Genomic DNA, 17,156 nt, shown 5'->3' on the forward strand with positions numbered 1-17,156 from the left:
CTAGCCCACCTAACCTGCATATCTTTGGTCCAGACTGTCCGATTCCGCATCTGCCAAATCAAACCAGGATTGTGACATTGACCGCAGGGGGTTCAGAGTTGAACTGTCGGCGGGTTATTCAGTCATTTGTTGCCCGTCCCTAATTGCCCTAAAACTGAGCCTCTCGTTCGGCCATTTCAGAGTCACCACATTGCTGTGGGTCTGGAGTCACGTGTAGGCCAGACCAGGTAAGGGCGGCAGATTTCCTTCCCTAAAGGACATTAGTGACCCAGGTGGGTTTTTAATGACAATCGGCAATGGTTTCATGGTCACTGTTACTGAGACTGGAATAATTTAATTTAATTTAAATTCCACCAGGTGCTGGGGTGGGATTTGAACCCCAGGCCCCAGCGCAATAACCTGGGCCAGTCCTGTCACATCACCACCAGGCCACAGGAGATAGAACAGTTTCAGCAAACCTTGGTCAAGAGGTTTATGCAAACACGCACGGATTATTTCCACATTTACAGCGTTTTTGATTCTCTCTCACATTTGCTGCCTGCCCAGGACATTTACCTTCAGTCTGACAGATGAGTTCATCCACTCCTGGGTTACAGTCTGGTGTCCCGTCACAGACCTGCTCGCTCCTCAGGCACTGATTATCTGGACACTGGAAGTGTCCTGAGGCACACACACAGTTATATTCGTCACTGAAATCTCCACAATCATCATGCCCGTCACATCTCTGCCTGTACGGGACACAGTGTTCCATCCAACACTGGAACTCTGCCGCTCCGCATCGGGACCAACATCCTGCCCGAAGACAAAGATCATTTCAGTCTTTACAGACCAATCCTTACACTCAACACTATTGACACACTCGAGCATCTTTACTCAAGCACAAGCATGGGGCTGTTTAGCACAGGGCTAAATCGCTAGCTTTGAAAGCAGACCAAGGCAGGCCAGCAGCATGGTTCGATTCCCGTACCAGCCTCCCCGAACAGGTGCCGGAATGTGGCGACTAGGGGCTTTTCACAGTAACTTCATTTCAAGCCTACTTGTGACAATAAGCGATTTTCATTTCATTTCATTTACACCTTCCAAACCCGCAAACACCACAGAGAGGAACAAGCAGCAGGACTATTTTTAACAAGTGGTTATTTTGAAGGGTTTTGTCCCAGAAATCTGGGAATTACATCATTGAGGGTTATTTTGGTGATTTTTGTTATTTTGGTTATGTTGGTTATGTTGGTTGATGGTTCCCCCAATTGGATCATAACCGAATGATCTTCTAACTCGACTAATAACATTTGGTTGACTAAAAGACTAATGGAGGTTGTGTGGGTCAGTGGGAGCTCTCTGTCTCTCAGGCAGCGTGTGGGTCAGTGGGAGCTCTCTGTCTCTCAGGCAGCGTGTGGGTCAGTGGGGAGCTCTCTGTCTCTCAGGCAGCGTGTGGGTCAGTGGGAGCTCTCTGTCTCTCAGGCAGCGTGTGGGTCAGTGGGGAGCTCTCTGTCTCTAAGGCAGCGTGTGGGTCAGTGGGAGCTCTCTGTCTCTCAGGCAGCGTGTGGGTCAGTGGGAGCTCTCTGGCTCTCAGGCAGTGTGTGGGGCAGTGGGAGCTCTCTGTCTCTCAGGCAGCGTGTGGGTCAGTGGGAGCTCCCCGTCTCTCAGGCAGCGTGTGGGTCAGTGGGAGCTCCCCGTCTCTCAGGCAGCGTGTGGGTCAGTGGGAGCTCCCCGTCTCTCAGGCAGCGTGTGGGTCAGTGGGAGCTCCCCGTCTCTCAGGCAGCGTGTGGGTCAGTGGGAGCTCTCTGTCTCTCAGGCAGCGTGTGGGTCAGTGGGAGCTCCCCGTCTCTCAGGCAGCGTGTGGGTCAGTGGGAGCTCCCCGTCTCTCAGGCAGCGTGTGGGTCAGTGGGAGCTCCCCGTCTCTCAGGCAGCGTGTGGGTCAGTGGGAGCTCTCTGTCTCTCAGGCAGCGTGTGGGTCAGTGGGAGCTCTCTGTCTCTCAGGCAGCGTGTGGGTCAGTGGGGAGCTCTCTGTCTCTAAGGCAGCGTGTGGGTCAGTGGGAGCTCTCTGTCTCTCAGGCAGCGTGTGGGTCAGTGGGAGCTCTCTGGCTCTCAGGCAGTGTGTGGGGCAGTGGGAGCTCTCTGTCTCTCAGGCAGCGTGTAGGTCAGTGGGAGCTGCCAGTCTCTCAGGCAGCGTGTGGGTCAGTGGGAGCTCCCCGTCTCTCAGGCAGCGTGTGGGTCAGTGGGGAGCTCTCTGTCTCTCAGGCAGCATGTGGGTCAGTGGGGAGCTCCCCGTCTCTCAGGCAGCGTGTGGGTCAGTGGGAGCTCTCTGTCTCTGAGGCAGCGTGTGGGTCAGTGGGAGCTCCCTGTCTCTCAGGCAGCGTCTGGGTCAGTGGGGAGCTCTCTGTCTCTCAGGCAGCGTGTGGGTCAGTGGGAGCTCTCTGTCTCTCAGGCAGCGTGTGGGTCAGTGGGAGCTCTCTGTCTCTCAGGCAGCGTGTGGGTCAGTGGGGAGCTCTCCGTCTCTCAGGCAGCGTGTGGGTCAGTGGGAGCTAACTGTCTCTCAGGCAGCGTGTGGGTCAGAGGGGAGCTCTCCGTCTCTCAGGCAGCATGTGGGTCAGTGGGAGCTCTCTGTCTCTCAGGCAGCGTGTGAGTCAGTGGGAGCTCTCTGTCTCTCAGGCAGCGTGTGGGTCAGTGGGAGCTAACTGTCTCTCAGGCAGCATGTGGGTCAGTGGGAGCTCTCTGTCTCTCAGGCAGCGTGTGGGTCAGTGGGAGCTCTCTGTCTCTCAGACAGCGTGTGGGGCAGTGGGAGCTCTCTGTCCCTCAGGCAGCGTGTGAGTCAGTGGGAGCTCCCCGTCTCTCAGGCAGCGTGTGGGTCAGTGGGGAGCTCTCTGTCTCTCAGGCAGCGTGTGGGTCAGTGGGAGCTCCTCGTCTCTCAGGCAGCGTGTGGGTCAGTGGGAGCTCCCCGTCTCTCAGGCAGCGTGTGGGTCAGTGGGAGCTCCCTGTCTCTCAGGCAGCGTGTGGGTCAGTGGGAGCTCTCTGTCTCTCAGGCAGCGTCTGGGTCAGTGGGGAGCTCCCCGTCTCTCAGGCAGCGTGTGGGTCAGTGGGAGCTCTCTGGCTCTCAGGCAGTGTGTGGGGCAGTGGGAGCTCTCTGTCTCTCAGGCAGCGTGTAGGTCAGTGGGAGCTCTCTGTCTCTCAGGCAGCGTGTGAGTCAGTGGGAGCTCTCTGTCTCTCAGGCAGCGTGTGGGTCAGTGGGAGCTAACTGTCTCTCAGGCAGCATGTGGGTCAGTGGGAGCTCTCTGTCTCTCAGGCAGCGTGTGGGTCAGTGGGAGCTCTCTGTCTCTCAGACAGCGTGTGGGGCAGTGGGAGCTCTCTGTCTCTCAGGCAGCGTGTGGGTCAGTGGGAGCTCTCTGACTCTCAGGCAGCATGTGGGTCAGTGGGAGCTCTCTGTCTCTCAGGCAGCGTGTGGGTCAGTGGGAGCTCTCTGTCTCTCAGGCAGCATGTGGGACAGTGGGAGCTCTCTGTCTCTCAGGCTGCGTGTGGGTCAGTGGGAGCTCCCCGTCTCTCAGGCAGCGGGTGGGTCAGTGGGGAGCTCTCTGTCTCTCAGGCAGCGTGTGGGTCAGTGGGAGCTCTCTGTCTCTCAGGCAGCGTGTGGGTCAGTGGGAGCTCTCTGTCTCTCAGGCAGCGTGTGGGTCAGTGGGAGCTCTCGGTCTCTCAGGCAGCGTGTGGGTCAGTGGGAGCTCCCTGTCTCTCAGGCAGCGTGTGGGTCAGTGGGAGCTCTCTGTCTCTCAGGCAGCGTCTGGGTCAGTGGGGAGCTCCCCGTCTCTCAGGCAGCGTGTGGGTCAGTGGGAGCTCCCCGTCTCTCAGGCAGCGTGTGGGTCAGTGGGAGCTCTCTGTCTCTGAGGCAGCGTGTGGGTCAGTGGGAGCTCCCTGTCTCTCAGGCAGCGTCTGGGTCAGTGGGGACCTCTCCGTCTCTCAGGCAGCGTGTGGGTCAGTGGGAGCTCTCTGTCTCTAAGCGAGCGTGTGGGTCAGTGGGAGCTAAATGTCTCTCAGGCAGCGTGTGGGTCAGAGGGGAGCTCTCTGACTCTCAGGCAGCATGTGGGTCAGTGGGAGCTCTCTGTCTCTCAGGCAGCGTGTGGGTCAGTGGGAGCTCTCTGTCTCTCAGGCAGCATGTGGGACAGTGGGAGCTCTCTGTCTCTCAGGCTGCGTGTGGGTCAGTGGGAGCTCCCCGTCTCTCAGGCAGCGGGTGGGTCAGTGGGGAGCTCTCTGTCTCTCAGGCAGCGTGTGGGTCAGTGGGAGCTCTCTGTCTCTCAGGCAGCGTGTGGGTCAGTGGGAGCTCTCTGTCTCTCAGGCAGCGTGTGGGTCAGTGGGAGCTCTCGGTCTCTCAGGCAGCGTGTGGGTCAGTGGGAGCTCCCCGTCTCTCAGGCAGCGTGTGGGTCAGTGGGGAGCTCTCTGTCTCTCAGGCAGCGTGTGGGTCAGTGGGAGCTCCCCGTCTCTCAGGCAGCGTGTGGGTCAGAGGGGAGCTCCCTGTCTCTCAGGCAGCGTGTGGGTCAGTGGGAGCTCTCTGTCTCTCAGGCAGCGTGTGGGTCAGTGGGAGCCCCCCGTCTCTCAGGCAGCGTGTGGGTCAGTGGGAGCTCTCTGTCTCTCAGGCAGCGTGTGGGTCAGTGGGAGCTCTCTGTCTCTCAGGCAGCGTGTGGGTCAGTGGGAGCTCCCTGTCTCTCAGGCAGCATGTGGGTCAGTGGGAGCTCTCTGTCTCTCAAGCAGCGTGTGGGTCAGTGGGAGCTCTGTGTCTCTCAGGCAGCGTGTGGGTCAATGGGAGCTCTCCGTTTTTCAGGAGGCGTGTGGGTCAGTGGGAGCTCTCTGTCTCTCAGGCAGCGTGTGGGTCAGTGGGAGCTCTCCGTTTTTCAGGAGGCGTGTGGGTCAGTGGGAGCTCCCCGTCTCTCAGGCAGCGTGTGGGTCAGTGGGAGCTCTCTGTCTCTCAGGCAGCGTGTGGGTCAGTGGGGAGCTCTCTGTCTCTCAGGCAGCGTGTGGGTCACTGGGAGCTCCCCGTCTCTCAGGCAGCGTGTGGTACAGTGGGAGCTCTCTGTCTCTCAGGCAGCGTGTGGGTCAGTGGGAGCTCCCTGTCTCTCAGGCAGCGTGTGGGTCAGTGGGAGCTCCCTGTCTCTCAGGCAGCGTGTGGGTCAGTGGGAGCCCCCCGTCTCTCAGGCAGCGTGTGGGTCAGTGGGGAGCTCTCTGTCTCTCAGGCAGCGTGTGGGTCAGAGGGGAGCCCCCCCGTCTCTCAGGCAGCGTGTGGGTCAGTGGGGAGCTCTCTGTCTCTCAGGCAGCGTGTGGGTCAGAGGGGAGCTCCCTGTCTCTCAGGCAGCGTGTGGGTCAGAGGGGAGCTCCCCGTCTCTCAGGCAGCGTGTGGGTCAGTGGGGAGCTCTCTGTCTCTCAGGCAGCGTGTGGGTCAGTGGGAGCTCCCCGTCTCTCAGGCAGCGTGTGGGTCAGTGGGAGCTCCCCGTCTCTCAGGCAGCGTGTGGGTCAGTGGGAGCTCCCTGTCTCTCAGGCAGCGTGTGGGTCAGTGGGAGCTCTCTGTCTCTCAGGCAGCGTGTGGGTCAGTGGGAGCTCTCTGTCTCTCAGGCAGCGTGTGGGTCAGTGGGAGCCCCCCGTCTCTCAGGCAGCGTGTGGGTCAGTGGGGAGCTCTATGTCTCTCAGGCAGCGTGTGGGTCAGTGGGAGCTCTCTGTCTCTCAGGCAGCGTGTGGGTCAGTGGGAGCTCCCCGTCTCTCAGGCAGCGTGTGGGTCAGTGGGAGCTCCCCGTCTCTCAGGCAGCGTGTGGGTCAGGGGGGAGCTCCCCGTCTCTCAGGCAGCGTGTGGGTCAGTGGGAGCTCCCCGTCTCTCAGGCAGCGTGTGGGTCAGTGGGGAGCTCTCTGTCTCTCAGGCAGCGTGTGGGTCAGTGGGAGCTCCCCGTCTCTCAGGCAGCGTGTGGGTCAGTGGGAGCTCCCCGTCTCTCAGGCAGCGTGTGGGTCAGTGGGAGCTCCCTGTCTCTCAGGCAGCGTGTGGGTCAGTGGGAGCTCTCTGTCTCTCAGGCAGCGTCTGGGTCAGTGGGGAGCTCCCCGTCTCTCAGGCAACGTGTGGGTCAGTGGGAGCTCCCCGTCTCTCAGGCAGCGTGTGGGTCAGTGGGAGCTCTCTGTCTCTGAGGCAGCGTGTGGGTCAGTGGGAGCTCCCTGTCTCTCAGGCAGCGTCTGGGTCAGTGGGGACCTCTCCGTCTCTCAGGCAGCGTGTGGGTCAGTGGGAGCTCTCTGTCTCTCAGGCAGCGTGTGGGTCAGTGGGAGCTAACTGTCTCTCAGGCAGCGTGTGGGTCAGAGGGGAGCTCTCTGACTCTCAGGCAGCATGTGGGTCAGTGGGAGCTCTCTGTCTCTCAGGCAGCGTGTGGGTCAGTGGGAGCTCTCTGTCTCTCAGGCAGCATGTTGGACAGTGGGAGCTCTCTGTCTCTGAGGCTGCGTGTGGGTCAGTGGGAGCTCCCCGTCTCTCAGGCAGCGTGTGGGTCAGTGGGGAGCTCTCTGTCTCTCAGGCAGCGTGTGGGTCAGTGGGAGCTCTCTGTCTCTCAGGCAGCGTGTGGGTCAGTGGGAGCTCTCTGTCTCTCAGGCAGCGTGTGGGTCAGTGGGAGCTCTCTGTCTCTCAGGCAGCGTGTGGGTCAGTGGGAGCTCCCCCTCTCTCAGGCAGCGTGTGGGTCAGTGGGGAGCTCTCTGTCTCTCAGGCAGCGTGTGGGTCAGTGGGAGCTCCCCGTCTCTCAGGCAGCGTGTGTGTCAGAGGGGAGCTCCCTGTCTCTCAGGCAGCGTGTGGGTCAGTGGGAGCTCTCTGTCTCTCAGGCAGCGTGTGGGTCAGTGGGAGCCCCCCGTCTCTCAGGCAGCGTGTGGGTCAGTGGGAGCTCTCTGTCTCTCAGGCAGCGTGTGGGTCAGTGGGAGCTCTCTGTCTCTCAGGCAGCGTGTGGGTCAGTGGGAGCTCCGTCTCTCAGGCAGCGTGTGGGTCAGTGGGAGCTCTCTGTCTCTCAAGCAGCGTGTGGGTCAGTGGGAGCTCTGTGTCTCTCAGGCAGCGTGTGGGTCAGTGGGAGCTCTCTGACTCTCAGGCAGCATGTGGGTCAGTGGGAGCTCTCTGTCTCTCAGGCAGCGTGTGGGTCAGTGGGAGCTCTCTGTCTCTCAGGCAGCATGTGGGACAGTGGGAGCTCTCTGTCTCTCAGGCTGCGTGTGGGTCAGTGGGAGCTCCCCGTCTCTCAGGCAGCGGGTGGGTCAGTGGGGAGCTCTCTGTCTCTCAGGCAGCGTGTGGGTCAGTGGGAGCTCTCTGTCTCTCAGGCAGCGTGTGGGTCAGTGGGAGCTCTCTGTCTCTCAGGCAGCGTGTGGGTCAGTGGGAGCTCCGTCTCTCAGGCAGCGTGTGGGTCAGTGGGAGCTCTCTGTCTCTCAAGCAGCGTGTGGGTCAGTGGGAGCTCTGTGTCTCTCAGGCAGCGTGTGGGTCAGTGGGAGCTCTCTGACTCTCAGGCAGCATGTGGGTCAGTGGGAGCTCTCTGTCTCTCAGGCAGCGTGTGGGTCAGTGGGAGCTCTCTGTCTCTCAGGCAGCATGTGGGACAGTGGGAGCTCTCTGTCTCTCAGGCTGCGTGTGGGTCAGTGGGAGCTCCCCGTCTCTCAGGCAGCGGGTGGGTCAGTGGGGAGCTCTCTGTCTCTCAGGCAGCGTGTGGGTCAGTGGGAGCTCTCTGTCTCTCAGGCAGCGTGTGGGTCAGTGGGAGCTCTCGGTCTCTCAGGCAGCGTGTGGGTCAGTGGGAGCTCCCTGTCTCTCAGGCAGCGTGTGGGTCAGTGGGAGCTCTCTGTCTCTCAGGCAGCGTCTGGGTCAGTGGGGAGCTCCCCGTCTCTCAGGCAGCGTGTGGGTCAGTGGGAGCTCCCCGTCTCTCAGGCAGCGTGTGGGTCAGTGGGAGCTCTCTGTCTCTGAGGCAGCGTGTGGGTCAGTGGGAGCTCCCTGTCTCTCAGGCAGCGTCTGGGTCAGTGGGGACCTCTCCGTCTCTCAGGCAGCGTGTGGGTCAGTGGGAGCTCTCTGTCTCTAAGCGAGCGTGTGGGTCAGTGGGAGCTAAATGTCTCTCAGGCAGCGTGTGGGTCAGAGGGGAGCTCTCTGACTCTCAGGCAGCATGTGGGTCAGTGGGAGCTCTCTGTCTCTCAGGCAGCGTGTGGGTCAGTGGGAGCTCTCTGTCTCTCAGGCAGCATGTGGGACAGTGGGAGCTCTCTGTCTCTCAGGCTGCGTGTGGGTCAGTGGGAGCTCCCCGTCTCTCAGGCAGCGGGTGGGTCAGTGGGGAGCTCTCTGTCTCTCAGGCAGCGTGTGGGTCAGTGGGAGCTCTCTGTCTCTCAGGCAGCGTGTGGGTCAGTGGGAGCTCTCTGTCTCTCAGGCAGCGTGTGGGTCAGTGGGAGCTCTCGGTCTCTCAGGCAGCGTGTGGGTCAGTGGGAGCTCCCCGTCTCTCAGGCAGCGTGTGGGTCAGTGGGGAGCTCTCTGTCTCTCAGGCAGCGTGTGGGTCAGTGGGAGCTCCCCGTCTCTCAGGCAGCGTGTGGGTCAGAGGGGAGCTCCCTGTCTCTCAGGCAGCGTGTGGGTCAGTGGGAGCTCTCTGTCTCTCAGGCAGCGTGTGGGTCAGTGGGAGCCCCCCCGTCTCTCAGGCAGCGTGTGGGTCAGTGGGAGCTCTCTGTCTCTCAGGCAGCGTGTGGGTCAGTGGGAGCTCTCTGTCTCTCAGGCAGCGTGTGGGTCAGTGGGAGCTCCCTGTCTCTCAGGCAGCATGTGGGTCAGTGGGAGCTCTCTGTCTCTCAAGCAGCGTGTGGGTCAGTGGGAGCTCTGTGTCTCTCAGGCAGCGTGTGGGTCAATGGGAGCTCTCCGTTTTTCAGGAGGCGTGTGGGTCAGTGGGAGCTCTCTGTCTCTCAGGCAGCGTGTGGGTCAGTGGGAGCTCTCCGTTTTTCAGGAGGCGTGTGGGTCAGTGGGAGCTCCCCGTCTCTCAGGCAGCGTGTGGGTCAGTGGGAGCTCTCTGTCTCTCAGGCAGCGTGTGGGTCAGTGGGGAGCTCTCTGTCTCTCAGGCAGCGTGTGGGTCACTGGGAGCTCCCCGTCTCTCAGGCAGCGTGTGGTACAGTGGGAGCTCTCTGTCTCTCAGGCAGCGTGTGGGTCAGTGGGAGCTCCCTGTCTCTCAGGCAGCGTGTGGGTCAGTGGGAGCCCCCCGTCTCTCAGGCAGCGTGTGGGTCAGTGGGGAGCTCTCTGTCTCTCAGGCAGCGTGTGGGTCAGAGGGGAGCCCCCCCGTCTCTCAGGCAGCGTGTGGGTCAGTGGGGAGCTCTCTGTCTCTCAGGCAGCGTGTGGGTCAGAGGGGAGCTCCCTGTCTCTCAGGCAGCGTGTGGGTCAGAGGGGAGCTCCCCGTCTCTCAGGCAGCGTGTGGGTCAGTGGGGAGCTCTCTGTCTCTCAGGCAGCGTGTGGGTCAGTGGGAGCTCCCCGTCTCTCAGGCAGCGTGTGGGTCAGTGGGAGCTCCCCGTCTCTCAGGCAGCGTGTGGGTCAGTGGGAGCTCCCTGTCTCTCAGGCAGCGTGTGGGTCAGTGGGAGCTCTCTGTCTCTCAGGCAGCGTGTGGGTCAGTGGGAGCTCTCTGTCTCTCAGGCAGCGTGTGGGTCAGTGGGAGCCCCCCGTCTCTCAGGCAGCGTGTGGGTCAGTGGGGAGCTCTATGTCTCTCAGGCAGCGTGTGGGTCAGTGGGAGCTCTCTGTCTCTCAGGCAGCGTGTGGGTCAGTGGGAGCTCCCCGTCTCTCAGGCAGCGTGTGGGTCAGTGGGAGCTCCCCGTCTCTCAGGCAGCGTGTGGGTCAGGGGGGAGCTCCCCGTCTCTCAGGCAGCGTGTGGGTCAGTGGGAGCTCCCCGTCTCTCAGGCAGCGTGTGGGTCAGTGGGGTGCTCTCTGTCTCTCAGGCAGCGTGTGGGTCAGTGGGAGCTCCCCGTCTCTCAGGCAGCGTGTGGGTCAGTGGGAGCTCCCCGTCTCTCAGGCAGCGTGTGGGTCAGTGGGAGCTCCCTGTCTCTCAGGCAGCGTGTGGGTCAGTGGGAGCTCTCTGTCTCTCAGGCAGCGTCTGGGTCAGTGGGGAGCTCCCCGTCTCTCAGGCAACGTGTGGGTCAGTGGGAGCTCCCCGTCTCTCAGGCAGCGTGTGGGTCAGTGGGAGCTCTCTGTCTCTGAGGCAGCGTGTGGGTCAGTGGGAGCTCCCTGTCTCTCAGGCAGCGTCTGGGTCAGTGGGGACCTCTCCGTCTCTCAGGCAGCGTGTGGGTCAGTGGGAGCTCTCTGTCTCTCAGGCAGCGTGTGGGTCAGTGGGAGCTAACTGTCTCTCAGGCAGCGTGTGGGTCAGAGGGGAGCTCTCTGACTCTCAGGCAGCATGTGGGTCAGTGGGAGCTCTCTGTCTCTCAGGCAGCGTGTGGGTCAGTGGGAGCTCTCTGTCTCTCAGGCAGCATGTGGGACAGTGGGAGCTCTCTGTCTCTCAGGCTGCGTGTGGGTCAGTGGGAGCTCCCCGTCTCTCAGGCAGCGTGTGGGTCAGTGGGGAGCTCTCTGTCTCTCAGGCAGCGTGTGGGTCAGTGGGAGCTCTCTGTCTCTCAGGCAGCGTGTGGGTCAGTGGGAGCTCTCTGTCTCTCAGGCAGCGTGTGGGTCAGTGGGAGCTCTCTGTCTCTCAGGCAGCGTGTGGGTCAGTAGGAGCTCCCCCTCTCTCAGGCAGCGTGTGGGTCAGTGGGGAGCTCTCTGTCTCTCAGGCAGCGTGTGGGTCAGTGGGAGCTCCCCGTCTCTCAGGCAGCGTGTGGGTCAGAGGGGAGCTCCCTGTCTCTCAGGCAGCGTGTGGGTCAGTGGGAGCTCTCTGTCTCTCAGGCAGCGTGTGGGTCAGTGGGAGCCCCCCGTCTCTCAGGCAGCGTGTGGGTCAGTGGGAGCTCTCTGTCTCTCAGGCAGCGTGTGGGTCAGTGGGAGCTCTCTGTCTCTCAGGCAGCGTGTGGGTCAGTGGGAGCTCCGTCTCTCAGGCAGCGTGTGGGTCAGTGGGAGCTCTCTGTCTCTCAAGCAGCGTGTGGGTCAGTGGGAGCTCTGTGTCTCTCAGGCAGCGTGTGGGTCAATGGGAGCTCTCCGTTTTTCAGGAGGCGTGTGGGTCAGTGGGAGCTCTCTGTCTCTCAGGCAGCGTGTGGGTCAGTGGGAGCTCTCCGTTTTTCAGGAGGCGTGTGGGTCAGTGGGAGCTCCCCGTCTCTCAGGCAGCGTGTGGGTCAGTGGGAGCTCTCTGTCTCTCAGGCAGCGTGTGGGTCAGTGGGGAGCTCTCTGTCTCTCAGGCAGCGTGTGGGTCACTGGGAGCTCCCCGTCTCTCAGGCAGCGTGTGGTACAGTGGGAGCTCTCTGTCTCTCAGGCAGCGTGTGGGTCAGTGGGAGCTCCCTGTCTCTCAGGCAGCGTGTGGGTCAGTGGGAGCTCCCTGTCTCTCAGGCAGCGTATGGGTCAGTGGGAGCCCCCCGTCTCTCAGGCAGCGTGTGGGTCAGTGGGGAGCTCTCTGTCTCTCAGGCAGCGTGTGGGTCAGAGGGGAGCCCCCCGTCTCTCAGGCAGCGTGTGGGTCAGTGGGGAGCTCTCTGTCTCTCAGGCAGCGTGTGGGTCAGAGGGGAGCTCCCTGTCTCTCAGGCAGCGTGTGGGTCAGAGGGGAGCTCCCCGTCTCTCAGGCACCGTGTGGGTCAGTGGGGAGCTCTCTGTCTCTCAGGCAGCGTGTGGGTCAGTGGGAGCTCCCCGTCTCTCAGGCAGCGTGTGGGTCAGGGGGGAGCTCCCCGTCTCTCAGGCAGCGTGTGGGTCAGTGGGAGCTCCCCGTCTCTCAGGCAGCGTGTGGGTCAGTGGGAGCTCCCTGTCTCTCGGGCAGCGTGTGGGTCAGTGGGAGCTCTCTGTCTCTCAGGCAGCGTGTGGGTCAGTGGGAGCTCTCTGTCTCTCAGGCAGCGTGTGGGTCAGTGGGAGCCCCCCGTCTCTCAGGCAGCGTGTGGGTCAGTGGGGAGCTCTATGTCTCTCAGGCAGCGTGTGGGTCAGTGGGAGCTCTCTGTCTCTCAGGCAGCGTGTGGGTCAGTGGGAGCTCCCCGTCTCTCAGGCAGCGTGTGGGTCAGTGGGAGCTCCCCGTCTCTCAGGCAGCGTGTGGGTCAGAGGGGAGCTCTCTGTCTCTCAGGCAGCGTGTGGGTCAGTGGGAGCTCCCTGTCTCTCAGGCAGCATGTGGGTCAGTGGGAGCTCTCCGTCTCTCAGGCAGCGTGTGGGTCAGTGGGAGCTCTCTGTCTCTCAGGCAGCGTGTGGGTCAGTGGGAGCTCTCCGTTTTTCAGGAGGCGTGTGGGTCAGTGGGAGCTCTCTTTCTCTCAGGCAGCGTGTGGGTCAGTGGGAGCTCTCTGTCTCTCAGGCAGCGTGTGGGTCAGTGGGAGCTCTCTGTCTCTCAGGCAGCGTGTGGGTCAGTGGGAGCTCTCTGTCTCTCAGGCAGCGTGTGGGTCAGTGGGAGCTCTCTGTCTCTCAGGCAGCGTGTGGGTCAGTGGGAGCTCCCCGTTTCTCAGGCAGCGTGTGGGTCAGTGAGACCTCCCTGTCTCTCAGGCAGCGTGTGGGTCAGTGGGAGCTCCCCGTCTCTCAGGCAGCGTGTGGGTCAGTGGGGAGCTCTCTGTCTCTCAGGCAGCGTGTGGGTCAGTTGGAGCTCCCCGTCTCTCAGGCAGCGTGTGGGTCAGTGGGGAGCTCTCTGTCTCTCAGGCAGCGTGTGGGTCAGTGGGAGCTCTCTGTCTCTCAGGCAGCGTGTGGGTCAGTGGGAGCTCTCTGTCTCTCAGGCAGCGTGTGGGTCAGTGGGAGCCCCCCGTCTCTCAGGCAGCGTGTAGGTCAGTGGGAGCTCCCCGTCTCTCAGGCAGCGTGTGGGTCAGTGGGGAGCTCTCTGTCTCTCAGGCAGCGTGTGGGTCAGTGGGAGCTCCCCGTCTCTCAGGCAGCGTGTGGGTCAGAGGGGAGCTCCCTGTCTCTCAGGCAGTGTGTGGGTCAGTGGGAGCACCCCGTCTCTCAGGCAGCGTGTGGGTCAGTGGGTGCTCTCTGTCTCTCAGGTAGCGTGTGGGTCAGTGGGAGCTCCCTGTCTCTCAGGCAGCGTGTGGGTCAGTGGGAGCTCTCTGTCTCTCAGGCAGCGTGTGGGTCAGTGGGAGCTCTGTGTCTCTCAGGCAGCGTGTGGGTCAGTGGGAGCTCTCCGTTTTTCAGGAGGCGTGTGGGTCAGTGGGAGCTCTCTGACTCTCAGGCAGCGTGTGGGTCAGTGGGGAGCTCTCTGTCTCTCAGGCAGCGTGTGGGTCAGTGGGGAGCTCTCTGTCTCTCAGGCAGCGTGTGGGTCAGTGGGGAGCTCCCTGTCTCTCAGGCAGCGTGTGGGTCAGTGGGAGCTCCCCGTCTCTCAGGCAGCGTGTGGGTCAGTGGGAAGCTCCCCGTCTCTCAGGCAGCGAGTTGGTCAGTGGGGAGCTCTCTGTCTCTCAGGCAGCGTGTGGGTCAGAGGGGAGCTCACCGTCTCTCAGGCAGCGTGTGGGTCAGTGGGAGCTCCCCGTCTCTCAGGCAGCGTGTGGGTCAGTGGGAGCTCTCTGTCTCTCAGGCAGCGTGTGGGTCAGTGGGAGCTCTCTGTCTCTCAGGCAGCGTGTGGGTCAGTGGGAGCTCTCTGTCTCTCAGGCAGTGTGTGGGGCAGTGGGAGCTCCCCGTCTCTCAGGCAGCGTGTGGGTCAGGGGGGAGCTCACCGTCTCTCAGGCAGCGTGTGGGTCAGTGGGAGCTCCCCGTCTCTCAGGCAGCGTGTGGGTCAGTGGGAGCTCCCTGTCTCTCAGGCAGCGTGTGGGTCAGTGGGAGCTCCCCGTCTCTCAGGCAGCGTGTGGGTCAGTGGGAGCTCCCCGTCTCTCAGGCAGCGTGTGGGTCAGTGGGAGCTCTCTGTCTCTCAGGCAGCGTGTGGGTCAGTGGGAGCCCCCCGTCTCTCAGGCAGCGTGTGGGTCAGTGGGGAGCTCTATGTCTCTCAGGCAGCGTGTGGGTCAGTGGGAGCTCTCTGTCTCTCAGGCAGCGTGTGGGTCAGTGGGGAGCTCTCTGTCTCTCAGGCATCGTGTGGGTCAGTGGGAGCTCTCTGTCTCTCAGGCAGCGTGTGGGTCAGTGGGAGCTCTCTGTCTCTCAGGGAGCGTGTGGGTCAGTGGGAGCTCCCCGTCTCTCAGGCAGCGTGTGGGTCAGTGGGAGCTCCCTGTCTCTCAGGCAGCGTGTGGTTCAGTGGGGAGCTCCCTGTCTCTCAGGCAGCGTGTGGGTCAGTGGGAGCTCTCTGTCTCTCAGGCAGCGTGTGGGTCAGTGGGGAGCTCTCTGTCTCTCAGGCAGCGTGTGGGTCAGTCGGAGCTCCCCGTCTCTCAGGCAGCGTGTGGGTCAGAGGTGAGCTCTCTGTCTCTCAGGCAGCGTGTGGGTCAGTGGGAGCTCTCTGTCTCTCAGGCAGCGTGTGGGTCAGTGGGAGCTCTCCGTCTCTCAGGCAGCGTATGGGTCAGTGGGAGCTCTCTGTCTCTCAGGCAGCGTGTGGGTCAGTGGGAGCCCCCCGTCTCTCAGGCAGCGTGTGGGTCAGTGGGAGCTCCCCGTCTCTCAGGCAGCGTGTGGGTCAGTGGGGAGCTCTCTGTCTCTCAGGCAGCGTGTGGGTCAGTGGCAGCTCCCCGTCTCTCAGGCAGCGTGTGGGTCAGAGGGGAGCTCCCTGTCTCTCAGGCAGTGTGTGGGTCAGTGGGAGCTCTCTGTCTCTCAGGCAGCGTGTGGGTCAGTGGGAGCCCCCCGTCTCTCAGGCAGCGTGTGGGTCAGTGGGTGCTCTCTGTCTCTCAGGCAGCGTGTGGGTCAGTGGGAGCTCACTGTCTCTCAGGCAGCGTGTGGGTCAGTGGGAGCTCTCTGTCTCTCAGGCAGCGTGTGGGTCAGTGGGAGCTCTGTGTCTCTCAGGCAGCGTGTGGGTCAGTGGGAGCTCTCCGTTTTTCAGGAGGCGTGTGGGTCAGTGGGAGCTCTCTGACTCTCAGGCAGCGTGTGGGTCAGTGGGGAGCTCTCTGTCTCTCAGGCAGCGTGTGGGTCAGTGGGAGCTCCCTGTCTCTCAGGCAGCGTGTGGGTCAGTGGGAGCTCCCCGTCTCTCAGGCAGCGTGTGGGTCAGTGGGAAGCTCCCCGTCTCTCAGGCAGCGAGTGGGTCAGTGGGGAGCTCTCTGTCTCTCAGGCAGCGTATGGGTCAGAGGGGAGCTCACCGTCTCTCAGGCAGCGTGTGGGTCAGTGGGAGCTCCCCGTCTCTCAGGCAGCGTGTGGGTCAGTGGGAGCTCTCTGTCTCTCAGGCAGCGTGTGGGTCAGTGGGAGCTCTCTGTCTCTCAGGCAGCGTGTGGGTCAGTGGGAGCTCTCTGTCTCTCAGGCAGTGTGTGGGGCAGTGGGAGCTCCCCGTCTCTCAGGCAGCGTGTGGGTCAGGGGGGAGCTCACCGTCTCTCAGGCAGCGTGTGGGTCAGTGGGAGCTCCCCGTCTCTCAGGCAGCGTGTGGGTCAGTGGGAGCTCCCTGTCTCTCAGGCAGCGTGTGGGTCAGTGGGAGCTCCCCGTCTCTCAGGCAGCGTGTGGGTCAGTGGGAGCTCCCCGTCTCTCAGGCAGCGTGTGGGTCAGTGGGAGCTCTCTGTCTCTCAGGCAGCGTGTGGGTCAGTGGGAGCCCCCCGTCTCTCAGGCAGCGTGTGGGTCAGTGGGGAGCTCTATGTCTCTCAGGCAGCGTGTGGGTCAGTGGGAGCTCTCTGTCTCTCAGGCAGCGTGTGGGTCAGTGGGGAGCTCTCTGTCTCTCAGGCATCGTGTGGGTCAGTGGGAGCTCTCTGTCTCTCAGGCAGCGTGTGGGTCAGTGGGGAGCGCTCTGTCTCTCAGGCATCGTGTGGGTCAGTGGGAGCTCTCTGTCTCTCAGGGAGCGTGTGGGTCAGTGGGAGCTCCCCGTCTCTCAGGCAGCGTGTGGGTCAGTGGGAGCTCCCTGTCTCTCAGGCAGCGTGTGGGTCAGTGGGGAGCTCCCTGTCTCTCAGGCAGCGTGTGGGTCAGTGGGAGCTCTCTGTCTCTCAGGCAGCGTGTGGGTCAGTGGGGAGCTCTCTGTCTCTCAGGCATCGTGTGGGTCAGTCGGAGCTCCCCGTCTCTCAGGCAGCGTGTGGGTCAGAGGTGAGCTCTCTGTCTCTCAGGCAGCGTGTGGGTCAGTGGGAGCTCTCTGTCTCTCAGGCAGCGTGTGGGTCAGTGGGAGCTCTCCGTCTCTCAGGCAGCGTGTGGGTCAGTGGGAGCTCTCTGTCTCTCAGGCAGCGTGTGGGTCAGTGGGAGCTCTCCGTTTTTCAGGAGGCGTGTGGGTCAGTGGGAGCTCTCTGTCTCTCAGGCAGCGTGTGGGTCAGTGGGAGCTCCCCGTCTCTCAGGCAGCGTGTGGGTCAGTGGGAGCTCTCTGTCTCTCAGGCAGCGTGTGGGTCAGTGGGAGCTCCCCGTTTCTCAGGCAGCGTGTGGGTCAGTGAGACCTCCCTGTCTCTCAGGCAGCGTGTGGGTCAGTGGGAGCTCCCCGTCTCTCAGGCAGCGTGTGGGTCAGTGGGAGCTCTCTGTCTCTCAGGCAGCGTGTGGGTCAATGGGAGCTCCCCGTCTCTCAGGCAGCGTGTCGGTCAGTGGGGAGCTCTCTGTCTCTCAGGCAGCGTGTGGGTCAGTGGGAGCTCTCTGTCTCTCAGGCAGCGTGTGGGTCAGTGGGAGCTCTCTGTCTCTCAGGCAGCGTGTGGGTCAGTGGGAGCCCCCCGTCTCTCAGGCAGCGTGTGGGTCAGTGGGAGCTCCCCGTCTCTCAGGCAGCGTGTGGGTCAGTGGGGAGCTCTCTGTCTCTCAGGCAGCGTGTGGGTCAGTGGGAGCTCCCCGTCTCTCAGGCAGCGTGTGGGTCAGAGGGGAGCTCCCTGTCTCTCAGGCAGTGTGTGGGTCAGTGGGAGCTCTCTGTCTCTCAGGCAGCGTGTGGGTCAGTGGGAGCCCCCCGTCTCTCAGGCAGCGTGTGGGTCAGTGGGTGCTCTCTGTCTCTCAGGCAGCGTGTGGGTCAGTGGAAGCTCCCTGTCTCTCAGGCAGCGTGTGGGTCAGTGGGAGCTCTCTGTCTCTCAGGCAGCGTGTGGGTCAGTGCGAGCTCTGTGTCTCTCAGGCAGCGTGTGGGTCAGTGGGAGCTCTCCGTTTTTCAGGAGGCGTGTGGGTCAGTGGGAGC

At 62.6% G+C, this 17,156-nt stretch overlaps 1 protein-coding gene across 1 annotated transcript in view; it reads right to left on the minus strand.

The window, feature by feature from the left end:
- Positions 1–17,156, minus strand: part of sspo (SCO-spondin) — a 1,206,999-nt gene that overhangs the window by 873,880 nt on the left and 315,963 nt on the right. Inside the window, 1 exon segment of the mRNA XM_072468611.1 lies at positions 556–792. Within this exon segment, the coding sequence (XP_072324712.1) occupies positions 556–792 (237 nt within the window).

Source organism: Scyliorhinus torazame, chromosome 11 (assembly GCF_047496885.1).
Source record: "Scyliorhinus torazame isolate Kashiwa2021f chromosome 11, sScyTor2.1, whole genome shotgun sequence".
In the NCBI taxonomy this organism is placed as follows: domain Eukaryota; kingdom Metazoa; phylum Chordata; class Chondrichthyes; order Carcharhiniformes; family Scyliorhinidae; genus Scyliorhinus; species Scyliorhinus torazame.